At 42.7% G+C, this 18,993-nt stretch overlaps 2 protein-coding genes across 2 annotated transcripts; both read right to left on the bottom strand.

Annotated features, from left to right (window-relative positions):
* Window positions 1-1,383: 1,383 nt before the first annotated feature.
* Window positions 1,384-4,058, bottom strand: LOC134018451 (L-rhamnose-binding lectin CSL3-like). Its single transcript, XM_062458386.1, has 9 exons — window positions 3,922-4,058; window positions 2,607-2,636; window positions 2,483-2,527; window positions 2,236-2,371; window positions 2,051-2,160; window positions 1,933-1,977; window positions 1,692-1,827; window positions 1,496-1,613; window positions 1,384-1,410 (listed from the first exon to the last, which is right to left on the bottom strand). Exons 1-8 carry the CDS (start codon window positions 3,968-3,970, stop codon window positions 1,508-1,510), a joined length of 657 nt encoding a protein of 218 aa, XP_062314370.1. The 5' UTR covers window positions 3,971-4,058; the 3' UTR covers window positions 1,384-1,410; window positions 1,496-1,507.
* Window positions 4,059-12,655: 8,597 nt separating this feature from the next.
* On the bottom strand, window positions 12,656-15,282 carry LOC134018450 (L-rhamnose-binding lectin CSL3-like). The gene is made up of 9 exons (XM_062458385.1): window positions 15,146-15,282; window positions 13,879-13,908; window positions 13,755-13,799; window positions 13,508-13,643; window positions 13,323-13,432; window positions 13,205-13,249; window positions 12,964-13,099; window positions 12,768-12,885; window positions 12,656-12,682 (listed from the first exon to the last, which is right to left on the bottom strand). Exons 1-8 carry the CDS (start codon window positions 15,192-15,194, stop codon window positions 12,780-12,782), a joined length of 657 nt encoding a protein of 218 aa, XP_062314369.1. The 5' UTR covers window positions 15,195-15,282; the 3' UTR covers window positions 12,656-12,682; window positions 12,768-12,779.
* Window positions 15,283-18,993: the final 3,711 nt, after the last annotated feature.

Raw genomic sequence — 18,993 nt, 5'->3', positions numbered from 1 at the left:
AGAAACTTTTCAGTGTACCTTGTCAGTGTTAGTCAGCAATATAGCTCCTTGGCTCTCAAACCGACCCCAACCTAAAGACCAGGGGGACTGTCAGGATGCCACACTATCATGCATTGGACCAGAGGTCAAGATAGAGATCAGAAGAGAAACTCATCTATGACTAAGCAAATGAGTACAGTAGAAGATAGTTTGAATGAGAATATCTGTTGACATGTTTCCTTGTCCTTTTGTAGACCTAAAACATCCAGTATATTTACAGCTCTCAAAATAGGCTTTGAAATAATTGTATACTGTATTATTAGGTAGTAGTGCAAAGTAGCTATGCATGTTATATACTGCAGTACGACTTTTAAGTGATGTGTCCACCGTCCCCAACTACTGTAATTGATTACATGTAGCCTGTAGTGATGTGGCCTTCGTGAATGATTAGTTAATTTTAACAAATCTTTAGTATGACTCAGGAGTAACGAGTAGTCTCAGAGCGATATGTTCATTTTCTCGTGGCCGCGCATCGGGACAGTTCCTCAGTAGAGGAAATGATTCGTTCATCTACCGACTGTCTTCGGATACTTTTTCACGACCTGCATAGGCTCAGAAGAGGAAACGAAGGATTGGTTTACCTCATTTGACAGCTAGGTTTAGTATGACGTTAATGATATTCGTTCACAAGTAATAATTACAGGTTGTTATTTTAACTTGTGTAATTTCAGTTCATTGCAGTGTAATTGTTTACCGTGATAATTAAAAATGCTAGTGTGATGACAAATGACAATTTCAAATCATACAAACTGTCATTATGCTTTTTAATGTGGGAATTTCTATTTTAAAATAGGCCATCTGCCACACAAATGTGTAATCTTGGCTTGTTAAGATGCACCAAGATATGATAAATGTTTGCAGTGGAAGTATTCAGGCCAAGGATTTGGCTATCAAATATTAGTGTGCGTTTGTGAGAGAGAACGCGCATGTCTGTGTGCGTGCACGTGTCTTACATGCCAGGTATCTGGCAGTTCAGAAATAATTTGTGTGGACAGCAAAGATATTAAGGCAGGAACCATGGGAATAATTGTTTTGTATGTTCCGGCTGGAAAGGATTGAATAATAACTACATTTCATAACACTAAGAACAGGATGTGGTGATGCCTGGGAAAAGTATTTGAAACCAGGTAGGTTTTGTTTTAACTCAGAGCTTTGCTCTGGACTTTGTCTCAGTGGGTTTAGTAAATCAAGTGCTTCCTACATCAATGATCCATATTGTCCCTGATGCGTTTCTGACTGACCTGGAAACAACCACAACACACTGATACATGTAAATGGTGGAAAATGGTGGAATTTATTCAATATTGAACCAGTCTTTGGCATTGGAACAGGTTCACATCCAGGTCCACTCCTTCGACCCAACAATACTCACTGAAACAGAAAGTGCCAGTCAACAAATATTATATTATAAAAGACACACACGTCACTCATACAGAGTGATGTAAAGATCACTTACCGCAGGTGTAGGTCATGTGCAGGTATAGGTCACATACAGGTATTTGTAGGTTCCATAACAGGGATCAGAGAACACAGAGTTGGAGGCAGACAGAGAACAGCTTGTATGTCCATTGCACCTGGGAAGGAGCAAAATAAGTGTGTGAGTGTGTGTGTGAGAGAGAACACGCATGTCTGTGTGCGTGCACGTGTCTTACATGCCAGCCACCGACAGCAAGGTTGTGGGGTTGAGGCAGTTGGTGTTGCTAATCTGGCTTGGTGGACGACCAGTGACGCAGGTCACCCTGTCTGTGCGTCCATAGTTAGCACTGACAACGTTGATATGAGAACTCCCTGGAAACAGGAAGTTATTACCTCTGCTTTCTTACCATCAAAGTGTATGCCGTGTGGAACTATTAACAGCATAGTAGGGCAACAGCATTCAGTGTTACAACATACCACAGTTTAGGGTAGCCTGCTGACCTTCACAGATCACTGTCGTCTCTGAAACAGTAATAGTACAAATATGTCAGTGTCAACGCTATACACACACACAATCAAACACACAAATACCAACTTGGGGGAATGCAGTTGTAGATCACATGCAGGTATTTGTAGGTTCCATAACAGGGATCAGAGAACACAGAGTTGGAGGCATCCAGAGAACAGCTTGTATGCCCATTGCACCTGGGAAGGTGGAAGGAGCAAAATGAGTGTGAGAAAAAGCAAACACGCATGTCTGTGTGCGTGCACGTGTCTTACATGCTAGTCACCAACGGGAAGGTTGTGGGGTTGAGGCAGTTGGTGTTGCGAATCTGATGTCGTGGACGACCAGAGATGCAGGTCACACGGTCGGTGCGTCCATAGTTAGCACTGACCACGTTGATCACAGAACTCCCTGGAAACAGGAAAAAGTTAAGCCCCATTCTCTTACCATTAATGTAACTTCAATGCTGTGGGAAACAGTATAGCAAGGCAACTGTACAACTGTAACAGTGTAGCAACGTACCACAGTTCAGGGTGGCCTGCTGACCTTCACAGATGTCTGTAGTCACTGAAACAGTACAAATTATAATTGTCAATCGTTTACAAAAAGCAGATCCTCCCTTGGACAATCAGGCTCTGAGTTTTACCTGCTCCTGTAGACATACAACATGCCAGCACTGAAAAAGACAGAAAGATCACAATCACAATCTGGCAGTTGGTCAAATATGGACCGTAAACATTCCTAGAGCATCATATACAGTTGTACCCAGAGCATCATATACAGTTGGACCCAGAGCATCATATACAGTTGGACCCAGAGCATCATATACAGTTGGACCCAGAGCATCATATACAGTTGGACCCAGAGCATCATATACAGTTGGACCCAGAGCATCATATACAGTTGGACCCAGAGCATCATATACAGTTGGACCCAGAGCATCATATACAGTTGGACCCAGAGCATCATATACAGTTGGACCCAGAGCATCATATACAGTTGTACCCAGAGCATCATATACAGTTGGACCCAGAGCATCATATACAGTTGGACCCAGAGCATCATATACAGTTGGACCCAGAGCATCATATACAGTTGGACCCAGAGCATCATATACAGTTGGACCCAGAGCATCATATACAGTTGGACCCAGAGCATCATATACAGTTGGACCCAGAGCATCATATACAGTTGGACCCAGATGCATTTGCAACATCTACAACGCCTTCTGGATATTTGTGGAAAGACAAGAAACTCACCCCCACCCCTTTACATTTCATAAACGGAAACCAACAATTCATTGAAGTAATGCAAGGCTGAGTGTCACCCTGCCCCCACCTCTCAGGCTAAAATCTGGAGTTGCTGGATGGAGTCTACTTGATGGTCTCACCTCATTTTGTAACTTACTGTTGCATGTTGTTAAGGGTCAAGATGTGGTCTGGTTGTTCTAATTATTATAGTTTGGTATAAAAGGGAATTATGAAGCATTGTTCTGTGGATTCTTAATCTCCTAAGCACTTTCAGCTCTGGCTTGTCCTACTCCTTCCTCACCTCTTGTTCTCTGATTAACAATAATCATAGTGGAGTAGGTAAAAACCTTCATTTTGTAACATGTTTGCTTTGTAATCAATTCCATTATCCATTTCACCTTACTTTGACCATTCTGGCTCCAATTTAACCCATAGTCAAATAACTAAAAATACACACCTTTCACTAAAGTAACCCAGAACAAATGACTTCGGAAATAGTTTCACGATGTCTCTGGAACTGTGATCATTCCATAACATTCAAGTTTACATTTTTAAAAGGAGGGAGCGATAGGAGTTACCTTACAGTGAATCCAGTCACAAACCATAATCTAATTCTACAACTTCAAACCCAGACAAACTTGAATGATAATGTAAATATAAAAGTAGTCCTCCTGCTCACCAAGGAGCAGCCCAGAGAGACCAGGTACTTACAGATCAAAGCACCCAGCGTAAGACGAGGACTCATGGTCTTTCTAGACATTATACAAAAACAACCTCACCTCAGACAACTTGTATTAATAGAGGCAAAAATTCAGACTCGTGGACAAACAGCAGCTGCGTGTGTTGGATATGTAGACGTGTAACTAGTCAATTGTATTTATAGAGGGGCAGGTGGTGATTGATTGAGTTCAACCCTAATCCAAAACACCAGATTCTAATAATTACCTTGCTGACAAGCTGAATCATATTTGTTCCAATTGTGGTTCCAAATCTGCAGGAAGAGGGTTGACCAGCCCAACAGTTGAATGAAGCAGGATAATTAAGGATGTGGTGATGCTTGGGACAAGTATTTGAAATGTTGTGTTTATGTTAACTCAGAGCTTTGCTCTGGACTTGTTTGGTCTCAGTGGGTTTAGTAAATCAAGTGCTTCCTGTATCACTGATCATCCTGACTCTGGTGTGTTTGACTGACTAACCAGGAACTAACCAGGAATACATGGAGGAATGTATTCAATGTTTTGTTGTTTGAATGATTGATTGTGTGACTGTCACACTTCCAGCCCGGCTCCAAAGGTCCAGGTCACCAGAGGAGTTACCCCTCACACACCTGCACTACATTCCCCTAATGAGCTGTTTCACTCCCTCATCTGTTGTAGCCAGACCCCCACCCCTCGCTCCTCGGCTTGAGGCAACGGCCCCGGTGGATGTTGATGGTATTGTATTTCCGATTATGTACCTGACTCGTCTGGTCGATTTTATTCTTTATTACAGTTTTTCACGATTGCTAAAACACATTTCTTGAAACGGTCCACCATTTTCTCAAAACTGTAAACACAAAACCAAATATAGCTGCAAGCAGCGATGCGGGTTCCTCCGCAAAATGGCAAAATATTATAAAAATGTACATTGTAGAAGAGGGAGAGTTGGACAACAAGAGAGCAAAGGTACTTCATGTAGTTGGCCAACAACAAAAGGCTGAATGGGGATTTGAACTCATAAGGCATAAGCAGTAGCGGAGATAGCGTGGGTGCATGGGTGCGGCCGCCCCAGGGCCCCGTGCCAGTCAGGGGGCCTCCAAACGCCGCCGATCTTGCGTCACCTTACGAGAAAGGGGCCCTCCCTTAGTGACACAATGCAGATAATTAGCTGAAAGAAGCTAACTGCGGCTTCTGATCTCGTGCTACCACATTCCGTTAATCCAGCTATTTTTATCAAACGTAAGTTACGTAACAGTCACTTAACTCATGGCTATGGTAAACCAGCACAACAATAACAATTGCCAGGCAACAAAACGCTACATTCCGTGCCGAACGAAGTCTCAGCCGTCTATGTCTCATTAAGACATAGCCTACTTGCGTTCGTGCATGGATGAGGCCAGACTGTCAAATCTCACCTTTCTGTGTGTGGAGCGGGACATACATATTGACAAGGACAAAGTGGTTGGCAAATTTTCCACCGTGAAGGAGGAGGATGAAGATTTAATAAGGGATATGTGTATAGTTTTGTTAGATTCATTTGTTCTGGAGGATCGTTAAGCAGACAACAAAATTGTAAGAAATACTGTGGCACTGATTGAGCGAACTTAGCCTGTTCAGCACCATCGCTGTCGATCAGCTGTTGCTGTCCGTGGTGTTGAAAATATTTTATTTGACTGGCAAACTGTTTTCTTTGTTCGTCAATACAAACTTGTCAACAAATGTGGCTTTTCTTTGTGTCTTATTTGACATATAGGCTTACTTGGCTGAACATGTGACACATTATAACATATGCATTCATCAGATATTTTACCGTTTTTTTTACGTTTTTAATTTTAAAATGACTTGGTAGCAGAGGGCCCCATGATGAAGCTCCGCCCCCACTGCACTGAGTCTTGCTCCGCCCCTGGGCATAAGGTTACAAGTCAGTCTCTTTATCCTCTCTGCTACACACCAACTGTTGAGATTTTATGAATAGCTTTGGTCAGCTTTGGGACAAAGGTGAAGAAACGGTTGACATTTTAAGGTAAAATTGCATGAAATTGCGCATTGTACATCAGAATGATGTCACCTTGAAGCCAATAAGGTTTGAAAAACCATCAGTCAAAATTATATTTTATTTATTGACACAAAGATATTGAGGCAATGTGGACATTTACATAAATACACCCCTTTCAGACATTTTGTATTGCATTTCTCATTCCATTTCACCCTATATAAAGACACATCTGCCCGCACACTATCCCCATCCATGCTGTTTCTCTCTCTCCCAGCGCAGGTCACGCCAAAGCAGAAATGCTGCAGCAGCCGCATGAGGTTTAGGTGTAGTCCAATCGTTGCCTCCCACAATCCAAACACATTAACCGCAACAATGTCTTCACATTTTCTCACAGATGGCTTGATATATTGACTCTCTTCTTGAGTAGATCTCTTTCCAGAATCTCAGTCAAACCAGAATAACTTCATAAACAACTGGCTAGGGTACGGCCCACGTCCAGCCCCTTGCGAGTGAAACCTTTGATAGTAGACTCTCTGTTCGGATTAAACTACACGCACACTCAGGGTGACCAACAAGATTATATTAACTAACAAACAATAACATTACAAACATCTAACTGAACGAACACAACAACTGAAATCCCTCGCATGGCCGTTGTAACCGAACTATTTTCCTCAAGTCTTTGCGTTTTTTGACATGCCACACTGCATGCTGGGTACTCAAGAGCACTGATTATCTAGCTGTGCACCGACTGCGTGGTATGACGAGATGCTAGTGACGTGCTAAGGTTTCTGAGTCTCCTGCATTAACAAGTTCTGATTCGATTGGCAAGCTATTTTTACTAATGTTTTAGTAAATCATTTAGTAAATGTTTTAGTTCATCTTGAACTAAGTCTTGTTTTTATGATCAAAAACACGTGGTCATGGGTTTAGAAATGATTATCAGACTAGCCTTTTTATTTCATGTGTAGCCTCGCCAAGTTCAACCCACACAGGACATGTTATATAGGATCCTTATTCTGAAGCTGCTTCTGGCAATTAAACAAAGTACAATGACTTATAATGGCTCTGCTCTCTAAACTATCCTTCCCAACCATTCTGTAAATACAGAGAAAGCTACCTCAATTGCAAAATGTTATGGTTCACCATAACCATGAAAGTTAGTGAAATGAGTGAAAAACAGAGAGCCAAATGCACAGCACTAACTTTCTAGACCTGCATCAAAACAAACATGTGTCATTAGATGCAGTATAATATAATACATTTCAGACTAAAACCAAACAACCTCTCTCACATTACGCTGCAGTACCGTCTAATGTGTCATTCGTCTCACTTTGCACTAAGATGAAGGTTACCTAGCTCAAAGAAATAGCACCATCCAGTGGTATGTATAGAACGGTACTATCTGGAACAGAGAGAAGATGCCACAAGACTATGTATTTTGTATTCTCTACAGCTGTACAGTGATACTAACTCTATATTTCGGTATGTGTGTACAGTGTGTGTGTTCACATAGGCCCTTTCTGAAAAGAGACAACGGTCTCAAATATGGAATTACTCAAAGAAAACCTCGGGCCTTGATGTAGTTGGGTCATGTGAATGAAAAGGGCATCCTTGTTTGGCAGTCAGGTTTCCATCTTGTCATCATCATGGGATAGTAAGTCATGAAGAAATATTTTCCATCAGATTATGGTTGACAAAATGAACTACATTTAGTCATTTAGCAGACACTCTTATCCAGAGCAACTTACAGTAAGTACGGGGACATTCCCCCGAGGCAAGTAGGGTGAAGTGCCTTGTCCAAGGACACAACGTCATTTTGCCAAGACAGGGAATCGAACTGGCAACCTTCTGATTAATAGCCCGATTCCCTAACCGCTCAGCCATCTGACTCACTGACTCTGAACTGATTAAGGTGGTGGCCAATTTGACACCAATCTGCTTCATCTATCAAATTTTCAAGCTTTAGCAGACACTCACACACACACCATAGTGAAAGCATGGGACTGGGGTGTTTGTTTTTTTGAGAATTGGTGGTCTAGCCATAATCCATTTGATTAACTGAGCCCACAAACCTTGGCTGTAAACAAAGAGCTCATTCACACAGCAAGATCCTGCTTAGGAATCTTTTTATGACAAACATTCCTGTGCGTTCATCCTTATCTTCGAAGGCTGATTCTAGGATGACTGGATTGGATACCCCCCCCCCCCCCCCTTTAGCTGGTCTTTGTTTATACAGACATACATTTTCCTTCATTGAGGAACATGCAAAGGCGGGCGGCTAATAGCCTTTCGTGCCTTTGCTGAGTGAGTGAAGTAACATGTCAGCAAGTCGGTCTGTTTTGGCTGGATGGAGTGCAGCTCAGAGCAGAGAGACGGAGGAGGGGGGATGACAGCCAGTATCTGCAACGAGGAGCTGTGCAAACATACAAAGTGTGCTGCCTGGGATGTGCAGTGTGTCTGGGCAGGGATGGCATTATTAGGGTGCGTCAATGCAGGGAAGGGCACAGCACTCATCCTGTCTCATGCTCACGAACTTTGAGCTGTGGGAAGCTTAACCTTTCCAAATGAGTAATCAGCCAGGCTGTAGTAAAGCCCATTAGGAAGTCCAACCAAGTGTCCAAAGAAACAAATTGGAGGATATCAACAACCTTCCTCTGCAAGTTTCTCACAATGAGCCCAGAACTAATCCCTGATAGTTTCTGGGATGATCCTTGTTGCTCCAGACCCTTCACACGACAGTGTTTGGCATTCATATGCAAACATGGGGAGATTGTCTAGAACTGATTGTGCACGTTGCACATACACATGCAAGGCGTTTTATGGGACATGGAGGAGAGGCAGGGCGGGGTTGGAAGGGATGGCTGATGGGATTGATCTCTGGAACAAATCAGGTCTTGGCTCTAAGAGGCTGAGAACCGAAGAGAGAAACACAACCCAATTATTATTTCATCTTTAGAAGCCATGTTAGCACACACTAAAACTTTTGCCCAGTGTTTCTGGGCAGAATGCTAACCTTGTAGTGTGGTGACTGAAGCTGCAAAGGAAGGGAGGGTGATGTTGACAAGGTAGTGTGTATGGCTGCATGTGCGAGTTTGTCTCCATGTCTTCATGTTCCTAAGTCTCCCTCCCTCGTCACTCTGTCCTCCAGCATAGCCGTGCGTCCATCCAGCCAGCTCAGAGGCATCTGGTACTGTACACAGGAGGAGAGGAGGCTGCCGCAAAGACAGCTGGAGCTCATCGAAGGGCAGCCATGGGCGGAAGCAGCGAGGACACCAGACTCTGCACAGGGACCCAGACATGGTGAGCTTACAATTTTAGCCCTCATCACTGATCCTGTAATCTTGTTCCCAGGCTTTCTCAACTCACAAGAATTTAGCCTGGTGAAGACCTCTCGCATCCCGGGTCGTGGGTGGAGTGATCCTGGGTCGTGGGTGGAGGGACATCCAGGTAAGTTGCTTTGTGAAGTGCTGTCTAATCTGCTGAATGCTGCTGAATCTGAGAAGTCAGTTGTTGTAAACAGCAAAACAGCACAAACAAACTATAAGGACAAACGTACATTTAGTTCTTGTTACACTGGAATGTTATATACGTGAAATATATGCAGTTGAATTTACTGTCCAGACCCAGAGGAAGTGAGTTCTCAGCCTCTCTACTGATCCAGGGTCATTTCAGTGTTTCCCTAAGGTGTGCCTGGATTAAAAAGCAGGTTCTCACAGCATATCTGTAGATGTATGTCCAGGCATGTCATTTGCAGAAACTGGTCTTTGTGGTTAGAATATGTAGGTTTGCGAGTACAAAAGAGAATACACACAGCACATACAGCAATGAAAAGCTTTCAAAGCAATTGTAGGAGATTGACAAATTCAAGGTAATACAAGATGAAGGGAGATTGTCTTTTTAAATTCATGTTTATGAGTTCATTCATGTTCATGAGTACAGTAGTAGTAGGGTAGTAGATGGGTAGTAGATGAGTAGTAGATTACAAAGTATAGCTGGCTATCTTGGTAAGAGCTTGCAACATGCAACAATGTATACAGTACATATTTGTTGATATTTGTCTCTCTTAAGAGAAGAGAGTTTGGTAAAGATCTGTGAAGATTTGAGGATGGCTGACTTTGCTTAAGTTTTCAGGCATTATTCACCAGACCAGATGAAACAAGTTCATATCTAAAGGAAGTCCCAGCACATAACTTATATGGATATTTTGATCCAATAAATGTGTTGCTTTTCATTCAGAATTATTGCCTCAAGGAACCTTGGCGCTTGCCAAAATGAACCAAGTGTTCACAGCTTCGGCGAAGAGTACTCTGTTAAGATGGACCAACTGGCTACTGGCTGGTGGACCCAAATGCACAACTCCACACAAGGAACCGTTGACAGTTTGATTGGAAAAAAAGGACAAGGGGAACGAAGGAGATCTGGGGGGAGGGGGCAGGCGGGTGGGGGGGGGGGGCAGGCAGGCAGGCAGGCAGACGAACAGGCAAAGGAGGATATGGCACGGTCTGTAACAGGCAGAGACAAAAGCACGATTACCTAGTGTTCTGAGATAACGTACCTTAAGTTAGGAGCCAACACTAACACGTCTACTAGAAGCGTTGAACTGGCGATGAGTGACCGGGGTTGAAATACTGTGGTGCTGATGAGGGTATGAGATGCAGTGGTTTCAATTTCACAGGACGGATTAAGTATGTGGCAGGAGACCCTGAGCCTGGAGCCAACACCTATGAAAACAAGAACAAAACAGAACAAACAGAAAACCTGGCCGGGATCAGGCCGGGAACATAACATATTCTGTCACAGTGCAAATTGAAATCGCTAGATGTTGCTGAAATCAACCCTGAAGGTTTGGACATGTCATGGTGTCATTTTGGTTTATTTACAGCATTCGGTTATGTGTTTGTCTGTACCCTTGTTATCCTCTGCTTCACAAAGTCGCTTTTTAGTTTCAGAGCAGTGTTCTATTGCTTTGATGTCCTTCTTTGACTTCTATCTGGGTGTTGTCAGAACTGCACCTAGAAGGATGGAGCTAGTGGAGGGACAGTAGGAAGAGGACCAGGAAGGAAATCACTACAAGTTGGCGATATCAGGTAAACCATTTCATCATCAGGAGAGAGGGAGATTTCTTCCGACTGCAGACCAAACTTCCAACGAGGGCAGGACCAGAACAGCTTTTTAGCACGGAGCCCCTGGCTTTTACATGGAGCGAGGAAACACCCTGACAACTATAGCCTACTAAATAGTTAAAATACAGGCATGCATATAGCCTGTCCCCTGAGCAGTTGTTAATTCAATCAAGAGCAGCTTTCAGTTGATGAACTGCAGACCTGGGTGAGAGAGCCTGTATGGATGAGTGGAACATTTTAGAAGAAACTTTTCAGTGTACCTTGTCAGTGTTAGTCAGCAATATAGCTCCTTGGCTCTCAAACCGACCCCAACCTAAAGACCAGGGGGACTGTCAGGATGCCACACTATCATGCATTGGACCAGAGGTCAAGATAGAGATCAGAAGAGAAACTCATCTATGACTAAGCAAATGAGTACAGTAGAAGATAGTTTGAATGAGAATATCTGTTGACATGTTTCCTTGTCCTTTTGTAGACCTAAAACATCCAGTATATTTACAGCTCTCAAAATAGGCTTTGAAATAATTGTATACTGTATTATTAGGTAGTAGTGCAAAGTAGCTATGCATGTTATATACTGCAGTACGACTTTTAAGTGATGTGTCCACCGTCCCCAACTACTGTAATTGATTACATGTAGCCTGTAGTGATGTGGCCTTCGTGAATGATTAGTTAATTTTAACAAATCTTTAGTATGACTCAGGAGTAACGAGTAGTCTCAGAGCGATATGTTCATTTTCTCGTGGCCGCGCATCGGGACAGTTCCTCAGTAGAGGAAATGATTCGTTCATCTACCGACTGTCTTCGGATACTTTTTCACGACCTGCATAGGCTCAGAAGAGGAAACGAAGGATTGGTTTACCTCATTTGACAGCTAGGTTTAGTATGACGTTAATGATATTCGTTCACAAGTAATAATTACAGGTTGTTATTTTAACTTGTGTAATTTCAGTTCATTGCAGTGTAATTGTTTACCGTGATAATTAAAAATGCTAGTGTGATGACAAATGACAATTTCAAATCATACAAACTGTCATTATGCTTTTTAATGTGGGAATTTCTATTTTAAAATAGGCCATCTGCCACACAAATGTGTAATCTTGGCTTGTTAAGATGCACCAAGATATGATAAATGTTTGCAGTGGAAGTATTCAGGCCAAGGATTTGGCTATCAAATATTAGTGTGCGTTTGTGAGAGAGAACGCGCATGTCTGTGTGCGTGCACGTGTCTTACATGCCAGGTATCTGGCAGTTCAGAAATAATTTGTGTGGACAGCAAAGATATTAAGGCAGGAACCATGGGAATAATTGTTTTGTATGTTCCGGCTGGAAAGGATTGAATAATAACTACATTTCATAACACTAAGAACAGGATGTGGTGATGCCTGGGAAAAGTATTTGAAACCAGGTAGGTTTTGTTTTAACTCAGAGCTTTGCTCTGGACTTTGTCTCAGTGGGTTTAGTAAATCAAGTGCTTCCTACATCAATGATCCATATTGTCCCTGATGCGTTTCTGACTGACCTGGAAACAACCACAACACACTGATACATGTAAATGGTGGAAAATGGTGGAATTTATTCAATATTGAACCAGTCTTTGGCATTGGAACAGGTTCACATCCAGGTCCACTCCTTCGACCCAACAATACTCACTGAAACAGAAAGTGCCAGTCAACAAATATTATATTATAAAAGACACACACGTCACTCATACAGAGTGATGTAAAGATCACTTACCGCAGGTGTAGGTCATGTGCAGGTATAGGTCACATACAGGTATTTGTAGGTTCCATAACAGGGATCAGAGAACACAGAGTTGGAGGCAGACAGAGAACAGCTTGTATGTCCATTGCACCTGGGAAGGAGCAAAATAAGTGTGTGAGTGTGTGTGTGAGAGAGAACACGCATGTCTGTGTGCGTGCACGTGTCTTACATGCCAGCCACCGACAGCAAGGTTGTGGGGTTGAGGCAGTTGGTGTTGCTAATCTGGCTTGGTGGACGACCAGTGACGCAGGTCACCCTGTCTGTGCGTCCATAGTTAGCACTGACAACGTTGATATGAGAACTCCCTGGAAACAGGAAGTTATTACCTCTGCTTTCTTACCATCAAAGTGTATGCCGTGTGGAACTATTAACAGCATAGTAGGGCAACAGCATTCAGTGTTACAACATACCACAGTTTAGGGTAGCCTGCTGACCTTCACAGATCACTGTCGTCTCTGAAACAGTAATAGTACAAATATGTCAGTGTCAACGCTATACACACACACAATCAAACACACAAATACCAACTTGGGGGAATGCAGTTGTAGATCACATGCAGGTATTTGTAGGTTCCATAACAGGGATCAGAGAACACAGAGTTGGAGGCATCCAGAGAACAGCTTGTATGCCCATTGCACCTGGGAAGGTGGAAGGAGCAAAATGAGTGTGAGAAAAAGCAAACACGCATGTCTGTGTGCGTGCACGTGTCTTACATGCTAGTCACCAACGGGAAGGTTGTGGGGTTGAGGCAGTTGGTGTTGCGAATCTGATGTCGTGGACGACCAGAGATGCAGGTCACACGGTCGGTGCGTCCATAGTTAGCACTGACCACGTTGATCACAGAACTCCCTGGAAACAGGAAAAAGTTAAGCCCCATTCTCTTACCATTAATGTAACTTCAATGCTGTGGGAAACAGTATAGCAAGGCAACTGTACAACTGTAACAGTGTAGCAACGTACCACAGTTCAGGGTGGCCTGCTGACCTTCACAGATGTCTGTAGTCACTGAAACAGTACAAATTATAATTGTCAATCGTTTACAAAAAGCAGATCCTCCCTTGGACAATCAGGCTCTGAGTTTTACCTGCTCCTGTAGACATACAACATGCCAGCACTGAAAAAGACAGAAAGATCACAATCACAATCTGGCAGTTGGTCAAATATGGACCGTAAACATTCCTAGAGCATCATATACAGTTGTACCCAGAGCATCATATACAGTTGGACCCAGAGCATCATATACAGTTGGACCCAGAGCATCATATACAGTTGGACCCAGAGCATCATATACAGTTGGACCCAGAGCATCATATACAGTTGGACCCAGAGCATCATATACAGTTGGACCCAGAGCATCATATACAGTTGGACCCAGAGCATCATATACAGTTGTACCCAGAGCATCATATACAGTTGTACCCAGAGCATCATATACAGTTGGACCCAGAGCATCATATACAGTTGGACCCAGAGCATCATATACAGTTGGACCCAGAGCATCATATACAGTTGGACCCAGAGCATCATATACAGTTGGACCCAGAGCATCATATACAGTTGGACCCAGAGCATCATATACAGTTGGACCCAGATGCATTTGCAACATCTACAACGCCTTCTGGATATTTGTGGAAAGACAAGAAACTCACCCCCACCCCTTTACATTTCATAAACGGAAACCAACAATTCATTGAAGTAATGCAAGGCTGAGTGTCACCCTGCCCCCACCTCTCAGGCTAAAATCTGGAGTTGCTGGATGGAGTCTACTTGATGGTCTCACCTCATTTTGTAACTTACTGTTGCATGTTGTTAAGGGTCAAGATGTGGTCTGGTTGTTCTAATTATTATAGTTTGGTATAAAAGGGAATTATGAAGCATTGTTCTGTGGATTCTTAATCTCCTAAGCACTTTCAGCTCTGGCTTGTCCTACTCCTTCCTCACCTCTTGTTCTCTGATTAACAATAATCATAGTGGAGTAGGTAAAAACCTTCATTTTGTAACATGTTTGCTTTGTAATCAATTCCATTATCCATTTCACCTTACTTTGACCATTCTGGCTCCAATTTAACCCATAGTCAAATAACTAAAAATACACACCTTTCACTAAAGTAACCCAGAACAAATGACTTCGGAAATAGTTTCACGATGTCTCTGGAACTGTGATCATTCCATAACATTCAAGTTTACATTTTTAAAAGGAGGGAGCGATAGGAGTTACCTTACAGTGAATCCAGTCACAAACCATAATCTAATTCTACAACTTCAAACCCAGACAAACTTGAATGATAATGTAAATATAAAAGTAGTCCTCCTGCTCACCAAGGAGCAGCCCAGAGAGACCAGGTACTTACAGATCAAAGCACCCAGCGTAAGACGAGGACTCATGGTCTTTCTAGACATTATACAAAAACAACCTCACCTCAGACAACTTGTATTAATAGAGGCAAAAATTCAGACTCGTGGACAAACAGCAGCTGCGTGTGTTGGATATGTAGACGTGTAACTAGTCAATTGTATTTATAGAGGGGCAGGTGGTGATTGATTGAGTTCAACCCTAATCCAAAACACCAGATTCTAATAATTACCTTGCTGACAAGCTGAATCATATTTGTTCCAATTGTGGTTCCAAATCTGCAGGAAGAGGGTTGACCAGCGCAACAGTTGAATGAAGCAGGATAATTAAGGATGTGGTGATGCTTGGGACAAGTATTTGAAATGTTGTGTTTATGTTAACTCAGAGCTTTGCTCTGGACTTGTTTGGTCTCAGTGGGTTTAGTAAATCAAGTGCTTCCTGTATCACTGATCATCCTGACTCTGGTGTGTTTGACTGACTAACCAGGAACTAACCAGGAATACATGGAGGAATGTATTCAATGTTTTGTTGTTTGAATGATTGATTGTGTGACTGTCACACTTCCAGCCCGGCTCCAAAGGTCCAGGTCACCAGAGGAGTTACCCCTCACACACCTGCACTACATTCCCCTAATGAGCTGTTTCACTCCCTCATCTGTTGTAGCCAGACCCCCACCCCTCGCTCCTCGGCTTGAGGCAACGGCCCCGGTGGATGTTGATGGTATTGTATTTCCGATTATGTACCTGACTCGTCTGGTCGATTTTATTCTTTATTACAGTTTTTCACGATTGCTAAAACACATTTCTTGAAACGGTCCACCATTTTCTCAAAACTGTAAACACAAAACCAAATATAGCTGCAAGCAGCGATGCGGGTTCCTCCGCAAAATGGCAAAATATTATAAAAATGTACATTGTAGAAGAGGGAGAGTTGGACAACAAGAGAGCAAAGGTACTTCATGTAGTTGGCCAACAACAAAAGGCTGAATGGGGATTTGAACTCATAAGGCATAAGCAGTAGCGGAGATAGCGTGGGTGCATGGGTGCGGCCGCCCCAGGGCCCCGTGCCAGTCAGGGGGCCTCCAAACGCCGCCGATCTTGCGTCACCTTACGAGAAAGGGGCCCTCCCTTAGTGACACAATGCAGATAATTAGCTGAAAGAAGCTAACTGCGGCTTCTGATCTCGTGCTACCACATTCCGTTAATCCAGCTATTTTTATCAAACGTAAGTTACGTAACAGTCACTTAACTCATGGCTATGGTAAACCAGCACAACAATAACAATTGCCAGGCAACAAAACGCTACATTCCGTGCCGAACGAAGTCTCAGCCGTCTATGTCTCATTAAGACATAGCCTACTTGCGTTCGTGCATGGATGAGGCCAGACTGTCAAATCTCACCTTTCTGTGTGTGGAGCGGGACATACATATTGACAAGGACAAAGTGGTTGGCAAATTTTCCACCGTGAAGGAGGAGGATGAAGATTTAATAAGGGATATGTGTATAGTTTTGTTAGATTCATTTGTTCTGGAGGATCGTTAAGCAGACAACAAAATTGTAAGAAATACTGTGGCACTGATTGAGCGAACTTAGCCTGTTCAGCACCATCGCTGTCGATCAGCTGTTGCTGTCCGTGGTGTTGAAAATATTTTATTTGACTGGCAAACTGTTTTCTTTGTTCGTCAATACAAACTTGTCAACAAATGTGGCTTTTCTTTGTGTCTTATTTGACATATAGGCTTACTTGGCTGAACATGTGACACATTATAACATATGCATTCATCAGATATTTTACCGTTTTTTTTACGTTTTTAATTTTAAAATGACTTGGTAGCAGAGGGCCCCATGATGAAGCTCCGCCCCCACTGCACTGAGTCTTGCTCCGCCCCTGGGCATAAGGTTACAAGTCAGTCTCTTTATCCTCTCTGCTACACACCAACTGTTGAGATTTTATGAATAGCTTTGGTCAGCTTTGGGACAAAGGTGAAGAAACGGTTGACATTTTAAGGTAAAATTGCATGAAATTGCGCATTGTACATCAGAATGATGTCACCTTGAAGCCAATAAGGTTTGAAAAACCATCAGTCAAAATTATATTTTATTTATTGACACAAAGATATTGAGGCAATGTGGACATTTACATAAATACACCCCTTTCAGACATTTTGTATTGCATTTCTCATTCCATTTCACCCTATATAAAGACACATCTGCCCGCACACTATCCCCATCCATGCTGTTTCTCTCTCTCCCAGCGCAGGTCACGCCAAAGCAGAAATGCTGCAGCAGCCGCATGAGGTTTAGGTGTAGTCCAATCGTTGCCTCCCACAATCCAAACACATTAACCGCAACAATGTCTTCACATTTTCTCACAGATGGCTTGATATATTGACTCTCTTCTTGAGTAGATCTCTTTCCAGAATCTCAGTCAAACCAGAATAACTTCATAAACAACTGGCTAGGGTACGGCCCACGTCCAGCCCCTTGCGAGTGAAACCTTTGATAGTAGACTCTCTGTTCGGATTAAACTACACGCACACTCAGGGTGACCAACAAGATTATATTAACTAACAAACAATAACATTACAAACATCTAACTGAACGAACACAACAACTGAAATCCCTCGCATGGCCGTTGTAACCGAACTATTTTCCTCAAGTCTTTGCGTTTTTTGACATGCCACACTGCATGCTGGGTACTCAAGAGCACTGATTATCTAGCTGTGCACCGACTGCGTGGTATGACGAGATGCTAGTGACGTGCTAAGGTTTCTGAGTCTCCTGCATTAACAAGTTCTGATTCGATTGGCAAGCTATTTTTACTAATGTTTTAGTAAATCATTTAGTAAATGTTTTAGTTCATCTTGAACTAAGTCTTGTTTTTATGATCAAAAACACGTGGTCATGGGTTTAGAAATGATTATCAGACTAGCCTTTTTATTTCATGTGTAGCCTCGCCAAGTTCAACCCACACAGGACATGTTATATAGGATCCTTATTCTGAAGCTGCTTCTGGCAATTAAACAAAGTACAATGACTTATAATGGCTCTGCTCTCTAAACTATCCTTCCCAACCATTCTGTAAATACAGAGAAAGCTACCTCAATTGCAAAATGTTATGGTTCACCATAACCATGAAAGTTAGTGAAATGAGTGAAAAACAGAGAGCCAAATGCACAGCACTAACTTTCTAGACCTGCATCAAAACAAACATGTGTCATTAGATGCAGTATAATATAATACATTTCAGACTAAAACCAAACAACCTCTCTCACATTACGCTGCAGTACCGTCTAATGTGTCATTCGTCTCACTTTGCACTAAGATGAAGGTTACCTAGCTCAAAGAAATAGCACCATCCAGTGGTATGTATAGAACGGTACTATCTGGAACAGAGAGAAGATGCCACAAGACTATGTATTTTGTATTCTCTACAGCTGTACAGTGATACTAACTCTATATTTCGGTATGTGTGTACAGTGTGTGTGTTCACATAGGCCCTTTCTGAAAAGAGACAACGGTCTCAAATATGGAATTACTCAAAGAAAACCTCAGGCCTTGATGTAGTTGGGTCATGTGAATGAAAAGGGCATCCTTGTTTGGCAGTCAGGTTTCCATCTTGTCATCATCATGGGATAGTAAGTCATGAAGAAATATTTTCCATCAGATTATGGTTGACAAAATGAACTACATTTAGTCATTTAGCAGACACTCTTATCCAGAGCAACTTACAGTAAGTACGGGGACATTCCCCCGAGGCAAGTAGGGTGAAGTGCCTTGTCCAAGGACACAACGTCATTTTGCCAAGACAGGGAATCGAACTGGCAACCTTCTGATTAATAGCCC

Source organism: Osmerus eperlanus, chromosome 4 (assembly GCF_963692335.1).
Source record: "Osmerus eperlanus chromosome 4, fOsmEpe2.1, whole genome shotgun sequence".
Taxonomy (NCBI): domain Eukaryota; kingdom Metazoa; phylum Chordata; class Actinopteri; order Osmeriformes; family Osmeridae; genus Osmerus; species Osmerus eperlanus.
This window is presented reverse-complemented; position numbering and strand designations above follow the sequence as displayed.

Coding starts and splice junctions, on each gene's coding strand:
- LOC134018451 (XM_062458386.1), bottom strand. CDS start 3,970: ATGTCTAGAAAGACCATGAGTCCTCGTCTTACGCTGGGTGCTTTGATC. Junction 2,637..3,921: donor TACGCTGGGTGCTTTGATCT/GTAAGTACCTGG, acceptor TGTCTTTTTCAG/TGCTGGCATGTTGTATGTCT. Junction 1,614..1,691: donor TTGCTGTCGGTGGCTGGCAT/GTAAGACACGTG, acceptor GCTCCTTCCCAG/GTGCAATGGACATACAAGCT.
- LOC134018450 (XM_062458385.1), bottom strand. CDS start 15,194: ATGTCTAGAAAGACCATGAGTCCTCGTCTTACGCTGGGTGCTTTGATC. Junction 13,644..13,754: donor GCAGGCCACCCTGAACTGTG/GTACGTTGCTAC, acceptor TCCTGTTTCCAG/GGAGTTCTGTGATCAACGTG. Junction 12,886..12,963: donor TTGCTGTCGGTGGCTGGCAT/GTAAGACACGTG, acceptor GCTCCTTCCCAG/GTGCAATGGACATACAAGCT.